General features: G+C 35.2%; 2 protein-coding genes across 13 annotated transcripts in view; one reads left to right on the top strand and one right to left on the bottom strand.

The window, feature by feature from the left end:
• The window catches only part of DSC1 (desmocollin 1), a 29,067-nt gene extending 2,294 nt beyond the window's left edge, over nucleotides 1-26,773 (bottom strand). Inside the window, exons 1-15 of the mRNA XM_050768269.1 lie at nucleotides 26,449-26,773; nucleotides 23,359-23,443; nucleotides 21,418-21,620; nucleotides 20,111-20,230; nucleotides 18,847-19,002; nucleotides 17,308-17,452; nucleotides 14,425-14,591; nucleotides 12,466-12,600; nucleotides 10,831-11,016; nucleotides 8,865-9,124; nucleotides 8,572-8,714; nucleotides 3,393-3,605; nucleotides 2,702-2,941; nucleotides 1,072-1,193; nucleotides 100-348 (exon numbers count right to left, since the gene is read on the bottom strand). Of these exons, the coding sequence (XP_050624226.1) occupies nucleotides 100-348; nucleotides 1,072-1,193; nucleotides 2,702-2,941; nucleotides 3,393-3,605; nucleotides 8,572-8,714; nucleotides 8,865-9,124; nucleotides 10,831-11,016; nucleotides 12,466-12,600; nucleotides 14,425-14,591; nucleotides 17,308-17,452; nucleotides 18,847-19,002; nucleotides 20,111-20,230; nucleotides 21,418-21,620; nucleotides 23,359-23,443; nucleotides 26,449-26,511 (2,487 nt within the window). The 5' untranslated portion in view covers nucleotides 26,512-26,773. The remainder of the gene's footprint in view (nucleotides 1-99; nucleotides 349-1,071; nucleotides 1,194-2,701; nucleotides 2,942-3,392; nucleotides 3,606-8,571; nucleotides 8,715-8,864; nucleotides 9,125-10,830; nucleotides 11,017-12,465; nucleotides 12,601-14,424; nucleotides 14,592-17,307; nucleotides 17,453-18,846; nucleotides 19,003-20,110; nucleotides 20,231-21,417; nucleotides 21,621-23,358; nucleotides 23,444-26,448) is intronic.
• The window catches only part of TTR (transthyretin), a 1,143,467-nt gene that overhangs the window by 690,971 nt on the left and 424,864 nt on the right, over nucleotides 1-27,632 (top strand). Inside the window, exon 1 of one of the 12 annotated variants that reach the window (XM_050768297.1) lies at nucleotides 13,732-13,735. The exons of the other annotated variants lie outside the window; for them this stretch is intronic. The gene's annotated coding sequence lies outside the window, so the exon portion shown is untranslated. Of the gene's footprint in view, nucleotides 1-13,731; nucleotides 13,736-27,632 lie in introns of those variants that run through there. 12 annotated transcript variants of the gene reach the window in all.

Genomic DNA, 27,632 nt, shown 5'->3' with positions numbered 1-27,632 from the left:
GACTTCCAGGTATATGAGGAGTAAAACTTTTGGGAAATTCTGATTTATAACTAGCATTTAACTTCCATGTAATATGACCTCGAAGACAGTGGCACTTACTTCGCCAAGCCGAGGTTGGGTGAAACTCTGCCAGTCTGTGTATGCGTATCTGCCAGTATCTCCCTGCCCCACTCCCTTGACAGACTCCAAGGTCTGATGTCCACCTCCTTTGCTGGAATCCAAAGTGTAGCCTCCTTTGACCATCTCAAAACTTTGCTGTGTTTTGATTCCCTGGCCACCAACAGTACCAACAGACATGCTTGTGTCACAAATGTTGGATGTCTGCATGGGGAGTCTAATATTTGCTTCCTGAAAGTAAAATTAGAGTGATAAAGTGAATTTGAAAAATGCAAACTAACCACTCATTTTCATTTTTTTCACCATAGGCAAATCACTTGCCTGCTGTGCCTCTCTGTTCCTCACACATAAAATCAGAATTATAGTATCACAGGTGTGATGGGTTGAACTGAGTCCCCTAAAAATTCATATGTCCTAACCCTCAGTGACTCAGAATGTGAACTTATTTGGAAATAGGGTCATTGTAGATGCAATTAGTTAAGATGAGGTTATATGGGATTAGAGTAGGTCCCTAAGTTAATACGACCAGTATCCTTATAAAAAGGGGACATTTGGACACAGACATGTACACAGGGAGAACACCATATGAAGATCTAATTTACACTGCCATAAGCCAGGGAATTGGCAGAAGCTAGGAAAGGGTCCTGGAACAGATCTCTCCCCAGTTCCTTCAGAGGGAGCATGGACCTGCCAACACCTTGATCTCTGATTTCTAGTCTCCGGATCTGTGAAACAATCCTTTTCTCTTGTTTAAGTCACTCAGTTTGTTGTGACAACCCTAGCCCTGTAGAATTGGGAGGTTTAAATGATTTAAAACACTGAGGACACTTGAAATTCTGCTTAGCATAGTAAGTGCTCAATAAACATTAGTGATATTATCACTGACATTGTTGTATAATAATCTGTCATCATTTGTTCACCATACAATTCAAAGGGATGTGAAATCTGATTTACCGTTACTTCTTCTCCAGGTCCTTCAGTATTTGATACAATTAAATTTTGCTGGGCTATGTCTTCTGGAAAACATTTCTTGACTGTTCTCTTAGCAGTGACACAGAAACATGTAAACAGAATACCTAAAAAGCAAAAAAGATCAAAGTAAAACACAGACATTAAATCATTTGATTACATGATTTTTTAAAAGTCTTCTTGCATATGTCTCAAAAAATTCATTCCACAAATTGAGTTCTTTAGGTCACAAGATTTAAAAACAGAATATTTTTAAAATGTATTTATACTATTTGTAGCTTAAAGAGATAAATAGTACTCTCTTTCCAGGTCCAGAATTAACTTATGTGTGTCTTTTATTTCTTCTACATTGAAATGGTAACTTCATCTAACTGAAGTTTAAGATAGCATCATTAGTAGTTAAAATCACACAGAACACACTTAAAGGGCTTAGAATAACAAGACGAAGAACATTAGGCATAAATACAAACAAGAAAGGCAATTACATAAAATTGGTGTCCAGTTTCAAAAGTGTACATCAACTAATAAAGTGCTAAGAGGAATATCCAGTTTAATCTGAAACTCAGATCAATGAATTAGGATACAGTAAAGATTATAGGAAAAGTTCGTAAATGCAAACGGGTTCTTTAGAGTCAGAGGAGAGAGTAAGAAAAAGAAAAGGAAAGGAAGAAAGAAACAGAAAGAAAGAGAGAGAAAAAGGCAGACTTAATTAAGCGTGGACAATATTTCTATTACTTTTGTACCTCCAAATAACAGTTTGCAAAATCTTAGCATCCTTTGCCTGTATTGCTTTTCCTCAGTGGCTCACGTGACCATTTTCCACTCATGGAAGTCTTACGATGATGCTAAATCACTTCATTAATAATATGGAACATAAATATCTGAGTAAATTTTGGAAAAGCTCTGTTTTCACAAATTCTTTTTCTATGTGTGTATTCCCTACATAAACATGGCCGGTTCAAAGACTATATTATTTTATATGGATGGAATCTTAATAGTTTTATCCAGCTTCTTCATTTTACACATGGAAAAATGAGTTCAAAAAAGAGGAAATAATTTACCCACTGTCTCACAGATAATTATTGAAGAACTAAGGCTACCACCTCTGAAACTTACTTTAAATTTAATCTGCTGTTACTGATATGTTTCTTCTATCACTCAAAGCGCCAAGACATAAAATAGATACAATTTTTTTTTTTTTTTTTTTTTTTTCTGAGACGGAGTCTCGCTCTGTCGCCCAGGTTGGAGTGCAGTGGCCGGATCTCAGCTCACTGCAAGCTCCGCCTCCCGGGTTTACGCCATTCTCCTGCCTCAGCCTCCCGAGTAGCTGGGACTACAGGCGCCCGCCACCTCGCCCGGCTAGTTTTTCTGTATTTTTTAGTAGAGACGGGGTTTCACCGTGTTAGCCAGGATGGTCTCAATCTCCTGACCTCGTGATCCGCCCGTCTCGGCCTCCCAAAGTGTTGGGATTACAGGCTTGAGCCACCGCGCCCGGCCTACAGTATTTTTAAAAGAACACATTTCCCAGAGGCTATTAATATAAAAAACTTCCATGTTTTAAAAATATTAGATAAAATTTTAGCTAACACATTCTAGATAATGATAATATACTTACATAATAACAATACAGAACCCAACACCATAGCAAGAATAGCCCATCTTCCAAGTATTACATTTGGTCTAACATCTCTTGCACTTTTATCGTTCATTCTACACTCAGATGGAGTTGAACAGTCACATACTCTCACTGTTAACACGTGTGTTGCAACTAAACCGTGCCTGTCTTTTATTTGAATAGGCACAGAATAAGAGTTATAATCAAGATTTTGTCGTTGGCGAAGAATGGCTGTTTTACCTAGGGAAAAAAAGAGAGAATATATACAGATAGGATGTTTAGATAGCAATATTATTCTTACTTGATGTTCTCAGTGGACGGGAATCAATTTAGAATATAAACCCTAATTTTTCGTTTTTTTTTTTTTAATTTTTGATTTCTCAGAAGAGCCAGAAAAGTAATTTATGTTGCTTTATGCTGATATCAAACTAATCTATACTTAATATGCTGCTCAAATGTTAATTAGAAAGGGACTTACATGTTTTCTTAAAGGATATTCAGAACAAGAGTCTAAGCTCACCATAATGGCATCAATTTTTTTTTTTTTTTTGAAAAACAAGGTATTGTTGTTTTTAGGGTTAATAAAATAATTTCCTTAAATAAATGTATATTTATTATGATAAACTAAGGTGAAAGGACCATCACCAATCTGAAGTCCCTACTGACTATAACATTTAGCATAATTACATACCATCCTTTTGTTCTAGATTCCAGTTTTTACTGGCAGAGTTATTCAGAAAGAATTTAAAAGGTGGTCCATTTTCAGGTCCATCTGGATCTACAGGTTCCAGAACAGCAAAATCCTTATTATTCTGACAAATGGTCACTTCTTTATCAATTTGAGGTGGGTGATCATTGTAATCATCCAAATGAACTACTAATGTTCCAGTGCAAGATCGGCCAACTAAGATAAATTAAAAATAGGTTATTTCTTCACATGAAAATGCATTTATTTTCAACAATTTATAAAATACACAGTTGACATCTGCTTTCTACTAGCTGTCTGAGCTTGAGTTTGTATACATGCTTCCCGGATTTCAAACATCAAGGCTACAAAATAGGGACACGTCATTTTTCTTTGAAGACTAGGGCTGAATCAGGTAATTTCTTCAGGTACTTTTCAGAATTAAAAGGTATGAGATTATGAAGAAGGTCACTACAGAATGACCTGTTGAAAATCAAATGGATGTCTTAAATCCTTCTTTATGCGGCGTATGTATTCATCCTTTTACATTTGGTTATCAATCACTTTCTCGGCTTCCTCATTGCATCATATACTTTTTGCCCAAACCTTGAAAACGTCTTTAGAAATGCACTAGGTGTTTCCCTTCCTGTCTGCTTTGTAGGTTGCCACTCCTAGGAATACTTTTCTCCTCTTCTTTGCCAGGGAACACACTATTATCTTCAAGAATCTACTCAAATGTCACCTCCTCATGAAACTTGTGACTTCCACAGACAATGGCAGCCATATTCCAGTGCTTCCTCAGAACCCTTTGCTAATACCTTGGCTCACACACTGAACTGCAAAAATAGCATAGTAAGTTGTATTCACCTTGAGAGCCTAGTGATTTGCCCAGTACTTCCCAGCTAACTATAACTTTATACTAACACATTGAACATAATGCAGTTCCTATTTTAACTTTATACTAACACATTGAACATAATGCAGTTCCTATTTTTATACTTGAAAACGTTGAATTGAATAAGCCAGAAAAATAAGTTTTCATCTCTGCCCTAATGCCATTCATACGTTCTTGACAACAGGAACTGTCTCATACTCACCTGTTGATTGCCACTATTAATGGCCTAAGACTTCACACATAGTATTTTTAGTTAAAATAGTGCCCATTATATGTGTTTAAGAGATAATGAAATTCAGAAACATGTCAAATCCCACCATTTGTCAAAGGATAATAAACTATAATAAATGATAAGATATCAAAATTGAAATAAACAGAAAGGTAATTGATGCAGTTTTTCATGTTTTTGCTTTAAATATTGGTCCACATTCTGAAACACGTCTGTTGAATTTATCATAAAGACTACTATAACTCCCATGCAAATATAATTTATTTTTCTTTTTAATTTGAAATAACCCTGAGTCATATCATGTAGTGTATTTCAGGAAAATTTTTTTCTGGTGAATAACTACAAAATTAATTTATTCAGTGATTTTTAAACTAATTGTTTAAATAAACTAACTACTATTTATGCCTATTTTAAAACTATCTGAACAAGTTTAAAAATATCCAGAAATAAAACAGAGATATAGCTATTAGGAGAAGAAATGTACAATAGCATATAAATACTTTGAGACTGCCAGAAAACAGCAAATAAATTTGAATATAAGTAACAACTTTAAAATCAGCAAACTAACAAAGAAATGAATAATGTGAAAAAGAGGGCTTTATAAAGTAAAAAATTTAGTTACATGCACTACAGATGAGTTGATATATATAGTATAATTTCACCTTTTAAAATTTAAGCAGAAAGCCTTTCTCTTTGTAGAAAAATGGTGAGAAAACACACTTTAAAAATCCAATAAAATGTGGTAATTATAGGAATATAAATCAAGATTTATTTAATCACATATTCAACCAACATTTATCCCATAACTTACTCTTTTCTATTGCAGTCTCTGTTTTAAGCATGTTGATAAAAACAGAGTGAAAGATGCTTGAAACTATTTACATGGAAGGCAATCAAAGCTAAAGCTGAGAAGGTCTTAGAACAGGGGTGTCCAAAATTTTGGCTTCCCTGGGCCACACTGAAAACAGAATTGTCTTGGGCCACACATAAAATACACTAACACCAATGATAGCTGATGAGCTAAAAAATATATGTTGCAAGCAAATCTTATAATGTTTCAAGAAAGCTTGTGAATTTTTGTTGGGTCACATTCAAAGCCATGCTGTGCTGCATGCTGCCTGCAGGCCACAGGTTGGACAAGCTTGTCTTAGAAGATATCAAAAATTATAAGAGGTTGATGGTTAGTTTTTATTTTACCCCTGGGAAGAGCTAAACAGCCAAAAATAAGTAATTACTGATAATAGCTGAGCATGGTGAAAGGTCATTGGGTGCGTTTATTACTTCTAAAACTTACCATAAATTAAGCACATAAGCAAATGCCAAGTATAAAAGAGTAAGAAACATCACAAACACAGAGCTAGAAAATACACCTTGGGTTAACTAAAAATCTTCATAACACTTCAACAGCAATTCTGAAAAGCAGTAGTTTTTTCATTGCTACTCAAATGTTTCAGTAACTAGAATTACCACATTATAAATCAGCCTATTCTATAAATTTTAAAATTGTTAAAAGATTTAAATTTTTACTTACTAAGCTACAATATGCCTCCTAATAATTTCCTATAATTTGCTCATGTTCTTTTTGGACTATCCATGCAAAACGTTTGCCACTTCTACATGACAACCCTTAAATATTTGTTATCTTAAGAAAATCCTTTTTGCAGAAGGGAAGAATAAAGAAGCACTTAGTAAATGTTTAATCTCAATTTTCTACATTAAAACCAGTTTTTCCAAGTGCTAATTATGTCCCTAGAATTGTAAAGCTTTTTGTAGTGAAATTTATAACCTGGAGATTCATAGGACTCTCAAACAACAAAGGAATGACAAATATCAGCACCTGCACTGTGTGTACGTATACCACATTTTCTGCCAGATACTTGGAAAGGGATGGTTTACAAAGAAAAACAGTCTTTCTACAAAATTGAACTCATAATTAATCTCGTTAAGAGAACAGGATATACATGAGAAACAATGAAAGCAGCCTTTTCTACAGAAGCTACACCATATATGATAATTGTTATTCCCAGGTCAAAAGGTGTTTAGAGAAGAACTGAATCCAGACTAATGGAAACAATCAAAAACCTTGTCATTGCCATTTATTTGAAGAAGTTAAGGGACCTGAATTTCAGACAGGAGGAGGAATGCTACTCTAGGTGGAAGGCATGTAAAACAGTGCTTTCTCGACTGACAGCCTGACTGACAGAGGATTGACACAAGAAAGAAAGTTGGATTCTAAGAAAAGTAGAAGAATACCTAGATTATCATCCAGGAATATTCATGAGCATCAGAGCAAAGTGTGTGTGTGTGTGTGTGTGTGTGTGTGTGTGTGTGTATATATTAAAGTTCAAAGAAACAAAATCCTTCATATCACTATATGGTTTTTCACTAAAATGTGTAACATCCTTATCTTTACTTTTTCTTAAGCACACCCAGGTTATCTTATAGCCATGGAATATAAATTTGTTAAAGTTTGCTTTTTATTTTCTTACACTATGATGACTGTGCTTATAGACATTGTCTTTTAGCACCAAAAAACAAAATTAATTTTTAAATACTGTGTTCTCCATAATTTTCTCTGCTTCAGACATTATTTTATTTTTAAAAAATTACACCTCTGCATTTCTGTAATCTCTTCTCTTTCATCCTTAATCTGAGCAGCTCTTAACTGATCTCCACTTCTGATAATATCCGTACATTCTTTATGAGGAAAGTTCTCACACCATAGAATCTCTTGTGAAAATATAATAATTCTATAGTTGATATCATGTAAGAATTTGGCCTTATCTTAACATTCTTAATTTCCATGTCAGCTTGTCTAATACTTAGAACTTAATAGACAAACCAACAGTTGCGGAATAAATGAGTAAACATAAAGTATTCTTTGCAATCATAGAAAAAAATAGGGTATAATATCTGAGAACACATTGTTTGCATTTTGTTATAAAAAAAGTCAAAAGGACAAATAAATAAGCATGAACATTTTCACTACTGCCAACTTGTGTTAATTACCATGGAATTTGATATGTATTTATTAATACATTCACCCATTCCTTCTAAAGAAATGCAATAGACGCAGTAAAAAAAACTATAGCATTGCTGTTTCAGCTAGTTTGTGTCGAACATCCAGCATATGCAGATAAAAAGAGTGGAAACCTTCTTGGATTAGGCACGTAGTCAAAAGAATAGGCTACGTTATAAAAGCCCAAGTTCATTTATCTTTATTATTTATGGCAATTCGCCACAATTTATGGTAAATTTGTCATCAATATGATAAAATGAAACAGTGTAGCTTCTACTTATATTTTTATCATCCTTTTAATATGTTTCCCATATTTTTATGATGTATACATTAATAGAGTAGAACATGTACATAAATACATATGATAGCAAATATTTAAAAACATTCATAAATATATATTTAAACATACTAACAAGTGGTTTACTGATAGAAATGTGTATGTTCAAAAGAAGTTCCAGATCACTACTTTACTATATTTGGAGGACATTCTTTACAGAATTGATTCTAAAATTGACCTTGGTAAAAGATTGTAAACCACCACAAAAGACTTAAGTCATTGTTTGACCATTCCTTTATAAAATAGGATAAATGATTCGTTCTCCATTAAGAGAAGCTCAGAACAAACTTACTTTGAACCCACCTGTTTTAGGTGTGTTGAACCCTTTCAGCAAGCTCAAATCATAACGTATCTAAACCTGTACTTCTGAAAAAAACGGTGATCCTTGAGTATGCCACCATTTCCTCAGCAGAAATTAATAATATAGATCATCTTTTAAATCTTAGACCTTAATTTTAATTGTGATGCAATTACATTTAAATTTATTGTGATATAATTAAGCCTTAAGCTTTGGTCATTCACTACCTCATAGCTTTGCATTATAGATGCACTGGAGCCAAAACTGGGTGATCTCCAATAACATGAATAATAATAATGCAAACACTGTTTGAATTATGTTTTGTCTAGAAATAAACAGATTTCACCCAAGGTTTCCTTAAAAACATATTCTATATTTATACTTTGTCTGTAGAAAATGGCACTCACCTGCATCCACTGCAACAACTGAAATATTGTATTGGTTGTTTTTTACAAATTTGGATTCTCTATCTAGTACTTTTAAAGTTCTCAAGTCGCCAGTGTGTTCATTAATTTCAAACCAGTGATCTTCATCCCCTAACTTCTGATACCTAATTTTTAGAAATCAAATATAAATGGTCAAATCAAAGAAGGGACATGATCTTAAAATCTGTCATTTTGAAAATACAAGAAACATTCCTAATTTTAAAATCAATTTACATAACAATTAAAACTAAGGAGCTTTTTGAAAAGTACATCACCTTAAGCCTTCACCACTGGCTGTTTCCGGGTCCAGCGCTTTGTATCCAAGGAGTTCTTGGCCAGCTGGGAAGCCATCTTGACTCTGAATAACTTTCACTGGAGGGTGGCATTCAGGGCCCTCATCATTGTCTATAATTTTAACGGTGACAGTTGTAGTGCACATTGTAGGAGTTTGTGAGTTCGCTGCTTTAGAGAATTGTGCCTCGTTAACTACACCAACTTTCAAAATAACTTGGCGATTGACTTCATAGTTCAATGGCTGTTAAATAAGCATACCTTAATAAGTCAATATATAACATTATATATAAGGCTTCTAATTTCAAATTTTTCTACAAAGAAATATCATTTTTACATTTAAAATGTAACCCAAAGTTAGGGCTAACACAGTTAAAGACTAATAATTAGCTTCCTAAAGTGACAAACATTGCCAAATGCAAAATTGTTGATTCTTGGATTCAACCCATTTTTCTTCTCATTTTTCTTTTGGAAGATCTTGCCTTCAGCCTTTTTGATTTTAAGTTTAAATATTAACAGAAATGCAAGATAAGTGTATGAAAAAAGTCAGATGATTTCATTGCTTATTATATGGGATAACAGTGACTACTAAATTGTCTTCAAACTACGTATATAAAATAATTAGATAGAAATTTGGCTATAATACAGCAGTTACTCTATGCCTGAGTCAAAAGATAGAATGATATTTAACAGCACCTTTTCAAAGCACATTAGATTTCAGGCTGTTTAGTTCCTGATGAAAGCGCTTGGTCCTTAATGTGATTGGCTGTGTCCCCACCCAAATCTCAACCAGATTTGTATCTCCCAGAATTCCCACCTGTTGTGGGAGGGACCCAGGGCAAAGCAGTTGAATCATGGGAGCCAGTCTTTCCTGTGCTATTCTCGTGATAGTGAATAAGTCTCACAAGAGCTGATGGGTTTATCAGGGGTTTCTGCTTTTGCTTCTGCCTCATTTTTCTCTTGCTGCTGCCATGTGAGAAGTGCCTTTTGCCTCCCGCCATGATTCTGAGGCCTTCCCAGCCATGTGAAACTGTAAGTCCAATTAAACCTCTCTTTGTTCCCAGTTTCAGGTTTGTCTTTATCAGCCACATGAAAACAAACTAATACAGTCCTAAACTGAATAATTAGAAATAATCCTAAAACAACATTTAAAGGGTGAAAAAAATAAATAAGTAAAGGGGGAAAAAACCTGCAACCAGAAAAGGAAAAGAAATAAAGAAAGAAAAAGTAGATAGTAAAATAATTAAAGAATATTTTCTAAAAATCTTATCAGGAGAACACAATGTCTGCCTGAACCTTCTGAGGACTTACATTGTCTCTAAGAAATTAATGAAGGAAGCTATGTAAGAAGTTAGTGAGAGCTATGGATAGATGGACTAAAAAAAAAAATTAGGTCCAGTTAAAGTAATCATCCTAGAAACCAGTAATTGCAATTAAATTTTTAAAATCCAAAGCAATGGCTACCTGGAATACAGGGGGATTAATGGGAAAAGTTGCTGAATATTTAGTGCAATAGTCTCTCTTGCAGAATACATCATAGAAAGGCAAAAATAAAATATAATATGAACATGAAAGGAGTTGAATAGTTGAGGCTTGATTTCAAATGTGATTCTTCCATTTTATTCTTTTGTGTGTTCTTATAAAATACAAATTTGGACAAGTGAGTGTCTAAGACCCCTTCTAAAGCAAATAACTGGTTCAGTATTGAATATTTCTCTGTCTTGGTTTTCTTCATATAAAGAACAATGAGTTTTGTACCTGACATGACTTTCTTCTACAAGAGAAAATTAGGGTAAGAGAATAAGAAAAAAAAAAATTTATATAAACCAATATAAATCATTTGGCCTTGCATTGCAGTATTCTAGTCATATACACATAAGAATTATCTCTTAAAATCAGTGCATGAGTTAGGATATTTTAAAGCATAGCGTGATTATTTTATTTGTTTACCTTGACAACACACAACACTCCTTCATTTGTATTTGGATCTGTGCTAATTTTGAAGTTTCCATTTTCATTTCCTTGTAGGATTGTGTATACAGCCTTTGAGTGAGGAGTGTTTGGCAAATCCTGGTCCTGTACCTTCATTCTTAAAATCTCCACGTCAATTCTGTTTTCTTCTACTTCTGTAATATACTGAAAGAATTGTCCCTTATTATTATCAATTTACAACTTTGACAATGTAGCTTTATATTCTAAAACATCTATTTAAAGAAAAAATAAAGCGATGTGAAAAGCTGCCCTCAATATATTGGGAAACATTTTACAAATTGAATGCGTAGCTTAGTTCTTTCCTCCTATTCATATCTTTTCCATTCTTCAAAGGCTACTCCAAGTCTTACCTTCTGAACTTCTCTGAGATAATTTTCCTAATCATTCTAGAACTCAGATTTGTCTCTTCTCTGAACCTCCACAATATTTACAGTCTATCGTCTTCCATGTTTACACAGTAAGCACTTAATAAATGTTTTACGCTAATATATTAAACACTGAGTACTTGTAGGTAATTATAACATATGTTGGCTTCTAATTTCTGGAAGAATTGTTTTCACACCAATCTTTCCAAATGTACTTTTGATTCACTTGCAAATCTTTAGCAGAAAAGTTTTCCCTTTTTTTTTTGAGACATTAAACAATAGCCCTCCACAAAAAATATCTTACAATATCGTAAGATATTAAAGACTGAAAGAAGTAGTAAATTGAATCTGTTAGAGATAGAAGGTGAATTCATATAGAAGGATGACAGACACTGGAACGTAATAGACCTAGATTTGAATCCTGGTTATTCCTTGTATATGGTTTATTAGTATGAGATCTTGACTTAACAGACTTTCTATTTCCTCATATGAAACATGGGTTAAAATATATCCTCATATATTGTAGGGATTCATATAATAAATTACATGAATATGTCTATCACTGTGCTTGCAAGTTTTTCCTTCTCTGACTTGTGTTCTGGAATAGATTAATGACAAAATGAAAGTTTCTTTATCAAAAGTTCAGAAAAGGAGAACCATTTCCCAAAACTATGGTCATAAAATATAAACATATATATGTACACATGCACACACACACACATCTATTTTTATATATATCTTATTGTTTACTGCCTAAGGAAAAGTTTGCTCACAGTACAGGAAGAGCTTGTTTGGAGTTGTGAGCCAGCCTGTAATACTGTCTCCATAGGCTAGTTCCTTATTCATCTTAAGAAGTTGAAATGTAAAGGACACCAGAGAGAGAGCCTCTCCTCCTTCACCCTACATAAAAAATTTAATGCCAAGGCATCTGATAGCCAAGCTTAACACCAAAAAAAAAAAAAAAAAGAAAGAAAGAAAAGTTGAACACATGAACACATCTAGGGCTAAGAAGAAGCTCTTCAGTAGCCAAGAGCATGGTTATTTCCCTAGCATCCAGAAATAACTAGTACTTCAATTATTTGTACAGAAATCATATTTTCTCCCTATGTTATTTGTAAGTAGCAGTTATTTAAATCAAACTGTGTGATCTCACAGAGCTACCAAATTCTAGATATGGTTTTTGAAAAAGTAGATAAATCTAGATTAATGAATAGAGAGGTATACTCACAGAAGTTTCTGTGAAAGATGGTGGATTGTCATTTTCATCCTCAAGTGAAATAGTAATTGTTCCTGTATTAAATAAACCGAAAGGCTGACCACCCATGTCTCGCACTTCCATTATTAACTGGTAAGTATCACATTTCTGGAAAAAAAAGAAAAAGTACATTAATGAACACTTTTATTTCCTATAACTTGCAATTCTCACAACCACTGTTTAGATATGATTATTGTACAAATATTCATATATGTGTGTGTGTTTATGTGTGTGTGTGTGTGTGTGTGTGTGTGTGTGTGTGTATTATATATTTGAGATGGCGTCTCGCTCCGTCACCCAGGCTGGAGTGCAGTGGCATGATCTTGGCTCACTGCTACCTCTGCCTCCCAGGTTCAAGCGATTCTCCTGCCTCAGCCTCCAGAGTAGCTGCGATTACAGGCGCCCGCCACCACACCCAGGTAATCTTTGTATTTTTCATAGAGACAGGGTTTTACTGTGTTGCCCAGGCTGGTCACGAATTCCTGAGCTTAGGCAATCTGCCTGCCTTGGCCTGCCAAAGTGCTGGTATTACAGGCGTGAGCCACTGTGCCTGGCCCAAATCTTCTTTTTTACATATAATTTTGTTTAAAAAGAACATAAATAAAAGTACAGAACAAGATATTGGCTGATTGGTACAATGGAAAGGTGATGTGTCTAATATAACATTTTAAAATTTAAAGCTGCTTTATTTATAATTGCCAAAACTTGAAAGCAACCAAGATGTCCTTCAGTAGGTAAATGGGTACATAAACTGGTACATCCAGACAATGAAATATTATTCAGTGCTAAAAAGAAAAGAGCTATCAAGACTTAAAAATACATGAAAGAAATTTAAAAGCATATTACTAAATGAAAGAAGCCAATCTTAAAAGGCTACATACTATATTATTTCAACTATATAACGTTCTAAAAAAGGGCAAAAGTATAGACAGTAAAAATATCAGTGGTTGTCAGGAATTAAAGAGGTAAGAAGCCATCAATAGGAGAAGTACTACAGAAGCACAATAATCCTCAACAGGATTTTAGGGCAGTGAAACCACTCTGGATGATACTATAATGACGGATGCACGTCTTTATACATTTGTTCAAACTCATAGAATATATAGCACCAAGAGTGAACCACAATGTGAGAACTATGGACTTTAGGTAATAATGATGTGTCAACATAAGTGTATCAGTTGTACCAAATATACCACTGTGGGGCAGGATGTTGATAGCAGGGAAGGCTACGTGTGGTTGGGGGGGATAGGGAGTATATGGGAACTGTCTGTATTTTCTTTATTTTGAGACGGAGTCTCGCTCTGTCTCCCAGGCTGGAGTGCAGTGGCGCGATCTCGGCTCACTGCAAGCTCCGCCTCCCGGGTTTACGCCATTCTCCTGCCTCAGCCTCCCGAGTAACTGGGACCACAGGCGCCCACCACTGCGCCCGGCTAATTTTTTTGTGTTTCTAGTAGAGACGGGGTTTCACCGTGTTAGCCAGGATGATCTCCATCTCCTGACCTCGTGATCCGCCCGCTTCAGCCTCCCAGAGTGCTGGGATTACAGGCGTGAGCCACCACGCCCAGCCTCCGTCGGTACTTTCTACTAAATTACGCTGTGAACCCAAAGCTGCTACACCAAAGTTTATTAATTTAAAAAGTTAAGCATATTGGAGTCAGATAAAATAGTTTTTTAAAAACAAAAATAAAATAAATGTAAAGCAATTTTATCATCAACAGATCAAATCAGATTACTGATTTCAAGAGAGACCCTGTCTAATATATGGTACTTTCCCAACATCTCTGTAAGGACAGAGGACATCTCCAGATAAGCCCTAACCACAGCCTACAGAAGCATGCTGAGACAGGAGGCCAGAGTGGCCATACTGCAACATTCTCTCATTCTCAGTTTAAATGTAGTTGAATGACTGGAAAGTTAATTAATCATCATTACTTCTCTATCCAGAAAAGGTGTAGTTGTGGTGATGACACCGGTATCTGGATGTATGGAGAAATGCTTTGGATGGTCTGGGATTTGTTGTAAGATTTTATATTTCAGACGAGTATGGAGAGTGTCAGGTTCATCGAGATCTGTGGCAGTCACTTGTCCCACTGAAGTTCCTGTTTAGAAAAATCCAAAAGTGATAAAAATTTCCACTCATATAACTGAATCATAAACAAAATAAAATCAAAGCATTGCTGTAGCAAATTCTGCCCAAAACCACAAGTAGATTAGTTTTACTGTTAAGTTGAAGAATGTGAAACTGTTCTAAATGTCTCCAAGCCTCCCTTACTCAGGAACTTCAGTTAGGTAGCTCCTGTGAATAACATGATTTGTATTCTACGTATATGAGAACAGTTCCCACAGTACCTTTAGAAACAGTAGTTCTGAAATTCTTTCTCTCCAAGTTCATGGGCTATTTTTAAATTTAACTTAATTTAATTTTAGATTTGGGGGTACACATGCAGGTTTGTTACAGGGGTATATTGTGCGATACTGAGGTTTGGGTTTCTAAGGATCCCATCACCAGCGTAGTGAATGTGGTACCAAATATGTAGTTTTTCAGCCCCTTCCCTCCTCCTTCCCTCCTACCTTTTGGAATCCCCATTGTTTATTGTTTCCATCTTTGTGTCTATGTGTACCCAATGTTCAACTCTCACTTATAAGTGAGAACATGTGGTATTTAGCTTTCTGTTTCTGTGTTAATTTGCTTCAAATAATGGCCTCCGGCTGCATCTCTGTTGATGCAAAAGACATGATTTTATTATTTTTTATGGCTGCATAGTATGCCATGGCCTTGGTGTACTACATTTTCTTTATCCAGTCCACCATTGAAGGGCACGTGGATTGATTTCATGTCTTTGCTATTGTGAATGGTGCTGCAATAAACATACAAGTGCAAGTGTCTTTTGGTAGCATGATTTGTTTTCCTTTGGGCATATACCTAGTAATGGCATTGCTGGCTCAAATAGTAGCTCTGTTTTTAGTTCTTTGAGCAATCTCCAAACTGCTTTCCACAGGGGATGAACTAATTTATATTCTCACCAATGGCATATAAGTGTTCGTGGACCATTTTTGAATGGGACCTTCTCTGTATACCTTGTCTCTTTTATAACCCAACTTGATAATGTTAATTAGAGAAATACCACATCTTTTCACGTAATAACAAATATTTTATCCTTTTATACTTCAATAAATGTGATGCATTATTGATGTATACAAATATTTATTAATATATGCAAGACAAAATCATACACAGCAGTCTGTATATCATTTAGACAAGCTTCATAGTCCAGACATGAGAGTGTTAGACACATTGCATTAGCATTGTGAAACAGCAGTATTATACACACATATGTACATGGAAACAGAATGGAGGAGGCCACAGGAAATAACAACTGCTCTTGCAACATTTGAAAATAAACTAGTCAGTCTTGTTACACCCCTTAGTAGTCTTGGGTCACAGTCTGGCTGCACATAGCATCAAATCAGTTTAAATTTTTTTTTCATTTTGCTGGGAAGATATGCCAAAAAAGGCAATGTTTATGTTTTATATATCAGATCACTATTTCCATGCCATGATATATTTCTGGTTCCTTGAAAATGTATTGAAACTTTATAAAGATTCAAATTATGTACAGTTTCATAAATGCACCTGTGACACATATGTACTTGCTAAAAATATAAAATATCTTTATATTTAATATGAATTGCATTTGTCTGTTGCACATTCAGATCTGTTGTGTGCTAATCTAACCAGTTAGTTACTTTATGTATCAATTAGCTACCTTCTATATGTGGGTAGCAAGATGAGCACAGAAAGGTTTTCCTTTGAGAAGTACATGATCTCATAAAACTAGAACGTTTTATGTAGTATATCCTTGAAAGTCAAACATTTTAAAATGTTCTACATAATTGTGTTTAAAATATTAATAAGGAATTCAATGGAAGCAAAAATCTAGTGTTTTCCTAAAATTGCCATCATCCTAAGCACTGGTTACAAAACTAGACTAAAATGAAAGCTAATACCCAACAGTCATTTAATAAAAAGAATTCAGGAAAACACTGATAGTATAAGATTTTAATATAAACCGGTACTACACATACATAGCCTACAAAAGTCAAATCCTTCGAATTTCAAATGTCTGTTAAAAAATATTCCTTGACACCATAAAATAGACATTCCTGTATGTTTGGTTACATCACTATTTTTGAGTATTTTTCTTGCTTAGAAGGAAAAGTTGAATTTTCCTACGTTTAGACTTCTACATATCCTTAAGTGACAGTTGTTTAAAAACCACTGAATGAATGAATGAATGAATGAATGAAAAAATAACATCTTATTTTGTTGGAAGAAAAAATGATCCCTGGTCCATGTGTAAATCCCCTGTAATATTCTCTATGAATTTCTGGGTGTAGTCCGTTTTATACTGAACTACGACTTTTCCCAGTGGCAAAACTGAGCAACATTTCCTTCACTGCAGACTTTCTAAGCATGCATTGGTAAACCAAACACCAACTTCAGCAACAACCCCACCCTGGAGAGAACTGAGTCAAATAAATGCTACCAGAATTATAAAATCATGATATAAAAGAGAAAATGTGTAATATTTTATCTTATGCATCTGCTTAAATTTAAGAAAGTTTGCTCAGAGTCATTTACGGCCCTTAATACGAATGTCACATAACAACAATTCCTCATGGGAAAAAGTATGTGTAATCAGAAATACCAGAAAAAGTATAAAATGCAATGATAAAAGGTAAACATCTTTAATTATAATACTTATGAAATGTCAAATAATCTTCTTATCATGCTACTATAAAATGTGAACTTACCGGATCGGCAATTTTCAGGCACAGTAAAGATAGTCATTTTGTGTTCAAAATATGGGGCGTTATCATTATCATCTTCAATTTTGATGATCAAGGGGAGTGGGTATTCTGGTGCATAGCCATCTGCGGTTGTTGCATAGCCATATAACTGAAAGAAGGGAAAATATCATCAATGTATTCTCAAATGACAAATTATGCACAAAAGTGAGCCTAGCAGTGGGGGACAATGCAACATTTAAAAAAAAAATCATTCCCAAAGACCCGTAACTAAGAAATGATGCAATGGAGAGATAACCCACAGATGCAGTCTCTGCCTGCCATGTGGTTTCAATCCCCGCTCGGTGTTATTGCTCATTATTCTCCCACTCTGAACACCACGCACTACAGGTGTTCTCTGAATTAACTGTACGCTGTTTTACTTGTTAGAATGCATGCAGATTTCCCCCAGTTATCTTATTAACACGTGTTTTTAAAGTTTATAAAAATACAATTCTATTATGTATAGATTTACATATACAGACAAATAAATGGACATCACAACTATTTCAGGATAATTCAATTGTAAGTTCTTTACCTATATTTTCTCATTTTTCTATTGTAAGTATGTATTTCTTCACAATAAAAATGTTAATAAAAGCATATACATATCAGAAATTTCATTTCAAAATGAATGCCTTGTCCGCAACAGCCAGTATGTATTTAATGTCCTTTCCCTCTAAACTCCAAATTATTCCTACACCCTCCTTATGTGGTTTGTGCATAGTAAGTGTTCAGTAAATAGTTGATGAATGGATTTTCATCACTCATGGAACCAGCTAAACCTACCCAAAGTGAATTCTGCATTAACTCAGTTTTTTACCACAACTAGCTCTTCTAATTTTCCCTACTGTAACCATTTCTAAATGAACAAGGATTAAAATTCCAGGCACTAAACTCCTCCCTCTCTCTCATAAATCTTCGTAATCAGTTGCCAAGTTCTAGAGATTATGGCATTTTTGTGTTTCTCATGCATGTTCTCTTTTCTATTCCCATTGCCATCATTTTCATGTGACTCCAAATGCATTCTACATGTTGACCCACCAACTTTGCTGCAGTTGTTCTGACATTCCCTGTTCCAATCGATGTAACCTCAGAAGTCAGATTTTATTGAGTTTTACCATTTTAACCACAATACTCACTAATTAAACTCTTCAGTCACGAGGACTTATAATGTACAAACATGGTTGAGAGTAATTGAACTATTTTATTATAGATAACTTTAAATTCAGTAAAATTCTTTGTTATTTATCCAGGATTATAGACCAAAATATATCCTTTAAAATTCTATCATTATATTTTCTATACCTTCCCCCCCAACTTCCCTTATTATATCCACTGTTTTTCATCAATGGTAAATAGAAATTTAAAGTTTATATTGCATATTAATATCTTGAATATTAAATCAAATAATTGATTCTTATAATATGTGAACAAGCATACTTGAAAATATTAGTAAGTCGGTAATAAAGATATAATTCCCAGGAAATATTTCAATAATCCTACCGCAAACTGTTCATATTTCTCACGGTCAATGCTCCTTGTACAAAAGATATCTCCGGTGTCTTTCTCTATGTAAAACAAATTGAAGGGTTCTTTGTCCACGCCTGGTCCACTTATGGAATAAAAGATGGTGTAATTCTGTGCAGCATCAGATTGGATCTGCAGTAATAATTTAGGAATAGAACAAATATGTCATCATGAATATTTTCAACCTAACCTCTTGTGACGGTTTATTTTTTACCACTAGCCCTCTTTCCTACTCTCCTATTCTTTCTTTCTTCTGCTTAGGTGCCCATTATCTGCCAAGTTTTCCAAATTTTTATCTGCATTTTGCATTGTGCAAAGCCAGAAATTCTGTCACTTATTTGATCTCAACTTTTTTGTCATTTGTATATCTATAACATTTGTAGAGTGATACACCTTTTCAATTGTTATTTACTTATTCTTATCTTCATTTAAATAATAGTAACAGTTTCAGTGATTTTTGAATTCTTTGGAATTGAAGATTATTTGATTAATAAAGCTAGAAGTAACGCAACTTTTCTTCCACAATTAATTCCTCAAGAATTAGAAAATTTTGACCGGGCACAGTGGCTCACGCCTGTAATCCCAGCCATTTGGGAGGCCTAGGCAGGTGAATCACCTGAGATCAGGAGTCTGAGACCAAACTGGCCAACATGGCGAAACCCTGTCTCTACTAAAAATGCAAAAATCAGCCGGGCATGGTGGTGGGTGTCTGTAATCCCAGATACTCGGGAGGCTGAGGCAGAAGAATCGCTTGAACCCGGGAGGCGGAGGTTGCAGTGAGCCGAGTTCATGCCACTATATTTCAAAATTTCAAAACTGTTCTATGTTTGCATTCTAGCTATGTAGCAGTGAGGCAATCTTACTTAGTAAGCAGAAATACAGGCCATTTTTATAAAAGATGAGTGCTAGTTTAAGCAAGAGTTGAACTATGCAAAACGTGTAGATGTGCCTTCTGTACATTAGTGTTAACAAGTCTACCATAGTATTTTGGGGAATTTAGACATAGACCTAAGAGCATCAGAAACTCCAAATATAAAACTTGTTTCTAAATTTCTAAATATGATACATGTAAGAAAGTAATAAGATATGCTGCATCACTTCTATGGGACCCTAATTCTGGTGAATAGATGATCATTACTTGTACCATTAAAGCTCTGATTCAATATGCTGTGCAATTCAAATGAAAAGTTTAAGAACCAAAAATTTGGACACGTATAAAATCAAATAAGGTGAAATGCACCTGCTGAACATGTTGTGGAAATGGACCCAATGAGTTCTCCATCAATGAAGCTGGAATAGGAGCCCATCGTCTCTTGCTGCGCTTGAGGGCTGTGTCTTTGGTATGTCTCTTCTTAGGAGCCTACATTTGACAAGAAACAAAGAAATGTAGCATTGCTTATCATTTTTGGAACTGTGATTTTTTACACATACATCAACAAACAGATGTAAGGGTTATACATTACAATCCCATGGCTAATCAGCAAAGTATTTCTGTTGATAAGACACACACACACCTCAGACTGCATTACGTTCCCCTGTTCTACCTATTTCTCTATTTACTCAGTTAACCACCAGGAAATGTATAGGACATTTGGAAAGACGCCACCTTGAAAAGTTATAAACCCCCCTAAAATAGACAATTTATTAATAAATATTTAACGATCAACTTCATTCCACTAGGAGTGGTACAACCAAAATCTGTTAAAACCCTCACTCTACAATACAGTCATTTATACATCTATATAGACACAGGTGAGCATTTTCGGAAGTATACTTGATTTTATATAATGTGGGGATTTTACAATGTGGATACAAAATAACATTTTTTAAGTCTTAAGCATATCAAGAGGAGTTCATGTAATCAAAAAGAATTTAGTTGGGAAGTCCTCTCATAAATAGAATCATTCATGGTTTTATAAGACGAAATTTATTGTGGTGAATTTGCTGAAAATGAGATGTGAATTCCAGCAACTTTCTCCTTCCTGCTTTCTGAACTGATCTCTACCACTCACTGCAAGAAAATGAGCCTAGAGTCAAATATTCAAACCAGTCCTGTGGATTGGCCACACCTCCACTCTCTGAAGAGAGGGGCTCCCCTATAGAATTTTCTAGTAAGATGGGAGTAAGATTTAGACAATCTCTTCTCCTCTTTAAAGAGAGACTCAAACCTGCAATCAGTAAGAAGAGAGCCGCACTGGGTGGAGCCCACATCTCCAGCCTGAATCACATTTCACTGAGTTTTAGACCCGCCCTTGTCTTGTCCTTGCTCCTCAGGTTGGTTTGTTCTTATTGCCAAACTTGAAATCACTATTAGAAAACTTTGATATTCTTACTTTGCTCCCCGTCTACAGAGTCATTCATCTTTATAAAAGTTTATAAATGGCTCTGCCACTCCTTAAAAGTCTAGCCTTTATTTACACTAATTGTAAGTGGAAAAGACAAACTTGTCATTCAATAGCATGGATTTTAACGTGAAAGGAGTATATAACACAAAGTCCTCCCATAAGCAGATTACTGTGCTAGGCTGCTTAAGCCCTTGCCTTATACCTTGTTTTCTCTTGCTGACAGTACAACTTTTATCTCTTGTTGTTCATGTCTCTCACTACCTGAAAGGAAAATGGAAAAACTTTTCCTTTCAGAAGACAAAATGAGGTCACGTGTTGTGTAAATTGAGCCATCTTCTAGAATTCTGAAGGCAGGGTCACTGGACTGGATTAGGCTGGGCGACTTGAGACACTCCTCCAGATTCACTGCAGGGAAGAAGTGTCATAGCAGTTTGTCAGATGAAACAGGAGTGGAACAAGTTTTACAGGAATGACAGCCGTGAGTTAGTGCATGAGAAGCAGAAAAAGGGAGGTTACATTTGGAATGTGCTCAGCACCTACTACTCTAAAACGTGGGGGCCATGAAAATTAAATAATTAAATTAATGGAATCACATTTTCCACTACCTTCGTCATACATTAATTTAAGAAATAAAATATTTTCCTAGTGTCACAGATTTTATTCTCTTTCCTTTGAACTCTTAATTATCGTGTGTGTGTATAAATGTATATGTGTACAAACTTGAATTTTTTATGTCATAAATGGTATAACTGTATGATGTCAGTAGATTTTGAACTTTTTGCAATAGCTTGATAGTTAAAACTATCTTGCCAAAAATAAGAAAACTAGGTGGCTCACGCCTGTAATCCCAGCACTTTGGGAGGCCAAGGTAGGAGGATCACGAGGTCAGGAGTTCTAGACCAGCCTGGCCAATATGGTGAAACTCCATCTCTACTAAAAATACAAAAATTATCCAAGCATGGCGGTGTGCACCTGTAATTCCAGCTACTCAGGAGGCTGAGTCAGGAGAATTGTTTGAACCTGAGAGGTGAAGGTTGTAGTGAGCAGAGATAGCACCACTGCACTTCAGCCCGGGCAACAGAGCAAGACTTTGTCTCAAAATAAATAAATAAATAAATAAGAAGAAAACTAGTCTATTCTTAAGTAATATTTCCCAGTAATGTTGCAAGTAATTCCACCTACTCAGGAGGCTGAGTCAGGAGAATTGCTTGAACCTGAGAGGTGAAGGTTGCAGTGAGCAGAGATAGCACCACTGCACTTCAGCCTGGGCAACAGAGCAAGGCTTTGTCTCAAAATAAATAAGCAAATAAGAAGAAAACTAGTCTATTCTTAAGTAATATTTCCCAGTAATATTGCAAGTAATCTTTCTGTAATACCTTTCGAGGTTTAGTAAACCCAATGCATTGTAGTTATTACCAAATTACCTCCTTTACAGATTCATATTTAACACATTTAATGTATTTACTATGTGTCTTTAGAGTGTGGATTGTTTATTAATTTGAAAACTTAAAGCACTGGGCAAAACAACATCTGGCTTGGAAACGATACCATTTCTGTATTCAGTGTGTAATTTTTTACATGTGAACTCAAAGCCAATGAAAACTCTTGATGAAAAAATCTTTACCTTTGGACTCAGAACAACCAACTGGCTATGGTACTAAGACCCACCAAAACTTTATTTGATTTTCACAAGCTATTCTGTGAAATATGTCACGTTTATTCTTGGTGGATACTTGTTCATTGTAATCAACCTCAAGTACAAATTTTATTGGAAGCATTTAAATGTTGAGACATCCATTTCGTGTCTAATCAATTAAAGAATCTTGGCTTTGAAATTTTGGCAGCAGATTAGTTTATACAAATTAGAATATGCTCATGGTTTTGGTGCCTTGCTTTGTTTGATGTAATCCAAGAGAATTCAGCCTTCTGATGTTTGCTAATACTTTGGCAAGAGAAGTATACAACTAACTGAGATATTTTAATTATTCCTAACCATTACCAAAAAACAAGTAGCCTATCTTTTATTGGACATCCAATGTTAACGTCAAGTAGCTACCATGTGGCTTTTAACCCAAACTTTACAAGAGCAGTCTGAAGCTAAATGTGGCAAGTTACAACTACGAAATTGTTAAGAGTTTCTCACCTTTGCCTACAAGTGTTTCAGCCTGAAGATGAGAAGGAACTCGAAGATAAATTTTCTGACAAGCATCGCAAAGTAATATTAAAACCTCAAAAAAAAAAAAAAAAAAGAAAAAATATCAGGAATTAAATTTGATCACAAATTTTCACATTATAACTTTTTCTTATTGATAAAAATATTGTCAGTTTTGGAAACAAACTGATCATTTAATTCTTTAAATTTTTAATACTCACTTTAAAAGGAACCAGCAAAGAGAATAGCTTTAGGAATAACACTGTCATTTATTTATCAATGAAAAAATTAAGTGAATAGTAGTTCTTACAACTTAAATCATATTGTGTCAGTACAAGAAAATATTTCACAAGCCATTGACTTTATATAGCAGTTTTACATCTCTAAGACCACTCATAAATGCCATTCTGATTTTTAGCATGAAGAAAATACTTAACTCTGAAATGCGTAATTACATATATGTCCTAATTCTCTAATCATCATTTTTACTATTCGAAGTTATAGTTAATGAAGTCTAGAAAATAGTTAAGGACTTTTTTAACCTCACAAAAAAACAATGCTCCCCAGAAATCATTGTTCTCAAATCAATTTTCAGACTGACTTGGCCAAAACTTCAAAGTCTAAACGATCTCAAATTACATGACTAATCTAAAAAGAATATATGTCAAAATATGGAGAGTATCCTTCAAATGGGTAAAGATTTTTAATTAAATTCAAGACCCAGCTATAGTTTTTAAAAACTAGGTAGTTCAAAGACATAGATACTATCTGAAAAACAAAAGAAAAGCTATCATTTCAAAAATGTCTGTAGGTTCAAAATATACTTTGCTTCTTTTTCTCTGCATTTTCTGTTTGTTTCTTTTTATCACAATAACTGCTTTATTATTATTTAAATATAAGATAGAGTAGAGCTAGGTTTTCTGGAAACTGGTAGGTTAATTTTAAGGTCAGCTTTCAGCTTTTCTCTGAATTCTAGAATTACAGGACCCATTATTTGTGAGGAGGAAAGAGAATGGATTAACATTCATATTAAGGATGTGCACTTCTTTTCCAGCTCAACTCAAGTCTATAAGATATATTGTAGCAGTCTAAATAGTTTGTAATTTTACAAATCTATGTTAGGCAGAAATCTGGAATTAAATGGCCACATTTTTATTTAGTTCTAATTTTAAAACCACTTTTTAAAACATGAGACATTCGTATTTATTTAACTTTTTAAGTATGTTCATCCCTAATGCCAAGGAACATACTAAATAACACTTAAAGAACTTTCTAAGCATAAACCATATTGTTAATAGTTGTCTAAGTATATGATGTGGAAAGAGCATTTTGTAATTAGGACATACACACACACAAACACATACATATGTACACATATATATGCATATACCTGTACATATACCTATACCTATATACGTATATGTATGTGTGTATATATACACATAGTCATATATTGCTTACATTGTAAGAAATGCAACTTTAAGTGATTTCATCATTGTGCAGACATCACAGAGTGTACTTACATACACTTAGAGGATATAGTCTGCTACACATCTAGGTTATACCTACATGATATACACCATGGTGTATATATGTATATCCCATGGTATGCACCATGGTACAGCCTAGGTGTATAGTATATAGTATAGCTTATTGTTCCTAAGCTACAAACCTGTACAGCATGTTCCTCTACTGAATACTGTAGGCAATTGTAAGTATTTGTGTTACTAAACATTTTTAGACATAGAAAAAGTACATTAAAATACAATATAAAAGATAAAAAGTGGTTCACCTATATAGACTAACTCCATTATAATCTATGAGACCACTCATATATGTAGTCCATCATTGACTGAAGCATTGTTATGCAGAGCATGACTGTATATGTGTGTGTATATATAGAGAGAGGTGCACATATATATATATATAAATAAATATATGAGACATTCTTATAGGTTATATCCATACTTCCATTCCCACCCCCATCTTCTTTCCTTCTTGTCCTAGGATTCCATGTTGACGGTCCTCCCTCTGCAGGCAGAGCCACTGAAGGTTTCCATTCATTAAACACTATTCCCATCTTCAGGTTAAATCACTGACTAAGTGGCTTAGTGACACCCTTTTAGTCAGTTTCAGGTCAGAAATAAGTGAGCAGGAGATGAATTTTCCAAAGATATTAGACAGTACAGGGATCAGAAACAAAAGAAATGTGGGTAGAATCCTTTGGAAAATTTTTACCACATTTTACCAAACTTGAACTAACTCAAAATGGTATCTGAGTTATCTTCTCCCTAAGCAGTTACAAGATGAGAAGGTGACCATCAACCCTGCCTTGTATATTATTTACATGGAGAACATGTTTGTCCCCATACCTGCCATTTCTAAAAATATAATTTGAAACTAAAATATTTTGCTTAAATGAAGAAAAAGGAAATTCGCACCTCAGAAATGATGGATGGATGTGTGAAATAACCCCCCTCTCTTCCCTCACCACCAAAGAAAAAATAGCACCTTACACAGTTACAAAGCTATTAAAAACCCAAGTGGAAGCCAAGTTAAGGGTATTTTCAATGACAGTCACATTTCTGTTGTTTTTCTTAAACTATTCTTTGCTTAAACTGCTTCATGAGTAAAATTCAAAAAGTCCTGGATAATTTGCATATTCACCCAGAATCCTTTCTCCTTTTTTTGCAGCTCAGTAGTACTCAGCATGTTAAATAACATGAGTTTATGTAATCACTGGTAGCAAAAGCAAACCTCAGAAACTTCTGGGCCAAATACCTAAGGAGTGAATTCGTTTCTCTACTCCTTAGAAAAACACCACAGCAGGATGGAAGAGGGATTTCCTTGAAAAATTTTAACACTCTGGCAGTGGGTGCTTGAGAAATAAGCTGAACACTTTCCATCCTGGATCCCAAGTCTCTCAGCTCTTCCCTGAATCTTCCTCAGATCTGTTTTTCTTTTCCCCAGTCCCCCTTCTCTGCCTCCCATCTGCACTCCTAGTCTCTTTCAAGCCCGAACTGCAGAGAGGAAGCAGGTAGTAACATGCCTGAATTCCCTAATCCTTTGGTTGTTACTCACCAGGAGAGAGAAAAGGAGCTGCTTACAGAAGATGCTCCCTGGGGCAGCGGAGGCCACAGCCATCAGAAGCAGTCCCAATGGCCAGGGACGGTGGCCAGATAACAGGGCAGCCTGGGATGCACAGGGCTGCTAAGAAGACGCTGGCACTTGCACAGGGTATTCTGCTGCTACCCTGATGCAGCTGAGCTTGGTTTGGAAGACAGTCAGGAGGCAAGTGATAAAGAGGAGGAGGAGCAACGGGAGAATTTCTTTCCCCCTATTCCCCGGCCAGTCTGCTTCCTTCCAGTTCAATTATGTCTAAATGCAAAGAGGCTTCCCTACAAGTGAGGAGGGTGGGGTACAAAACACCCCAAAACCCAGTCAGTAGCTCCTCCTCACAGCAGCTTTCAAAATTTATCTTGCCACTTAACACATAGGCAGAAGGAGGAGGGAACACCCTTCATCCTCAGCCCTCCTCCCTTTCCCCCAGGTTGATGCTGTGAAGTCCTCCCCAGTTATTACCCACTCCCACAGCCTCCCCTCCTTCTTGGCCTTATTAACCTGTCTTGCCCCAGGGTACCAACATAAATCGTGCACAAACGCCATGCAAGTAAGTGATGCCTCCTCAACTGCCATTGGCAAATCAGAGGACCTAAGCGTGTGTAATCAGACTCATCAGAAGTTATCTCCCATCTAAGCATTCAGGTGCTGTTGGTCCTGTAGAACAGTGCAGTTCTGCTAGAGAGCTGGCATTCCAGTTTAAAGCAGCAACTTCATAAAGGCATCGTATCTACTTCCTGTTATTGACTATTCACTGTGGTTGGCCCTCTAGATGTCACAAGGAACTTATCAGAGTGTAAAGACTTCATAAAAGAAAGAGCATAAAGAAATACTAGAATATAATCTTTCTTGTGGCTTTCCTTGTATTGTACATGAGCCATTGCTTTTTACCCTTATATTTTTTCAAGGACAACTACAATCTTTGAGACCCAGTCTCTCTAAAATCACTCCATTCACCCTAATTACTTGTACTTTACACATGGGATATCCTAGCCTAATGGTACAATGAGGCCATCAAGTGTAGGTTTTTTTAAACCCTAATGATTCTTCTAATAAGAGCTTTAGCATCCTTATTCCTGTCCCAAATTAGTGAGCTCAGTGGTATCAATTGCACTCAACGGCAGTGACGGAAGTTAGGAGAGGAG

This window comes from Macaca thibetana, chromosome 18, assembly GCF_024542745.1.
Source record: "Macaca thibetana thibetana isolate TM-01 chromosome 18, ASM2454274v1, whole genome shotgun sequence".
Classification (NCBI taxonomy): Eukaryota; Metazoa; Chordata; class Mammalia; order Primates; family Cercopithecidae; genus Macaca; species Macaca thibetana.
Note: the sequence above shows the minus strand (reverse complement) of the source record. Positions and strands in the feature narration are given on the sequence as shown.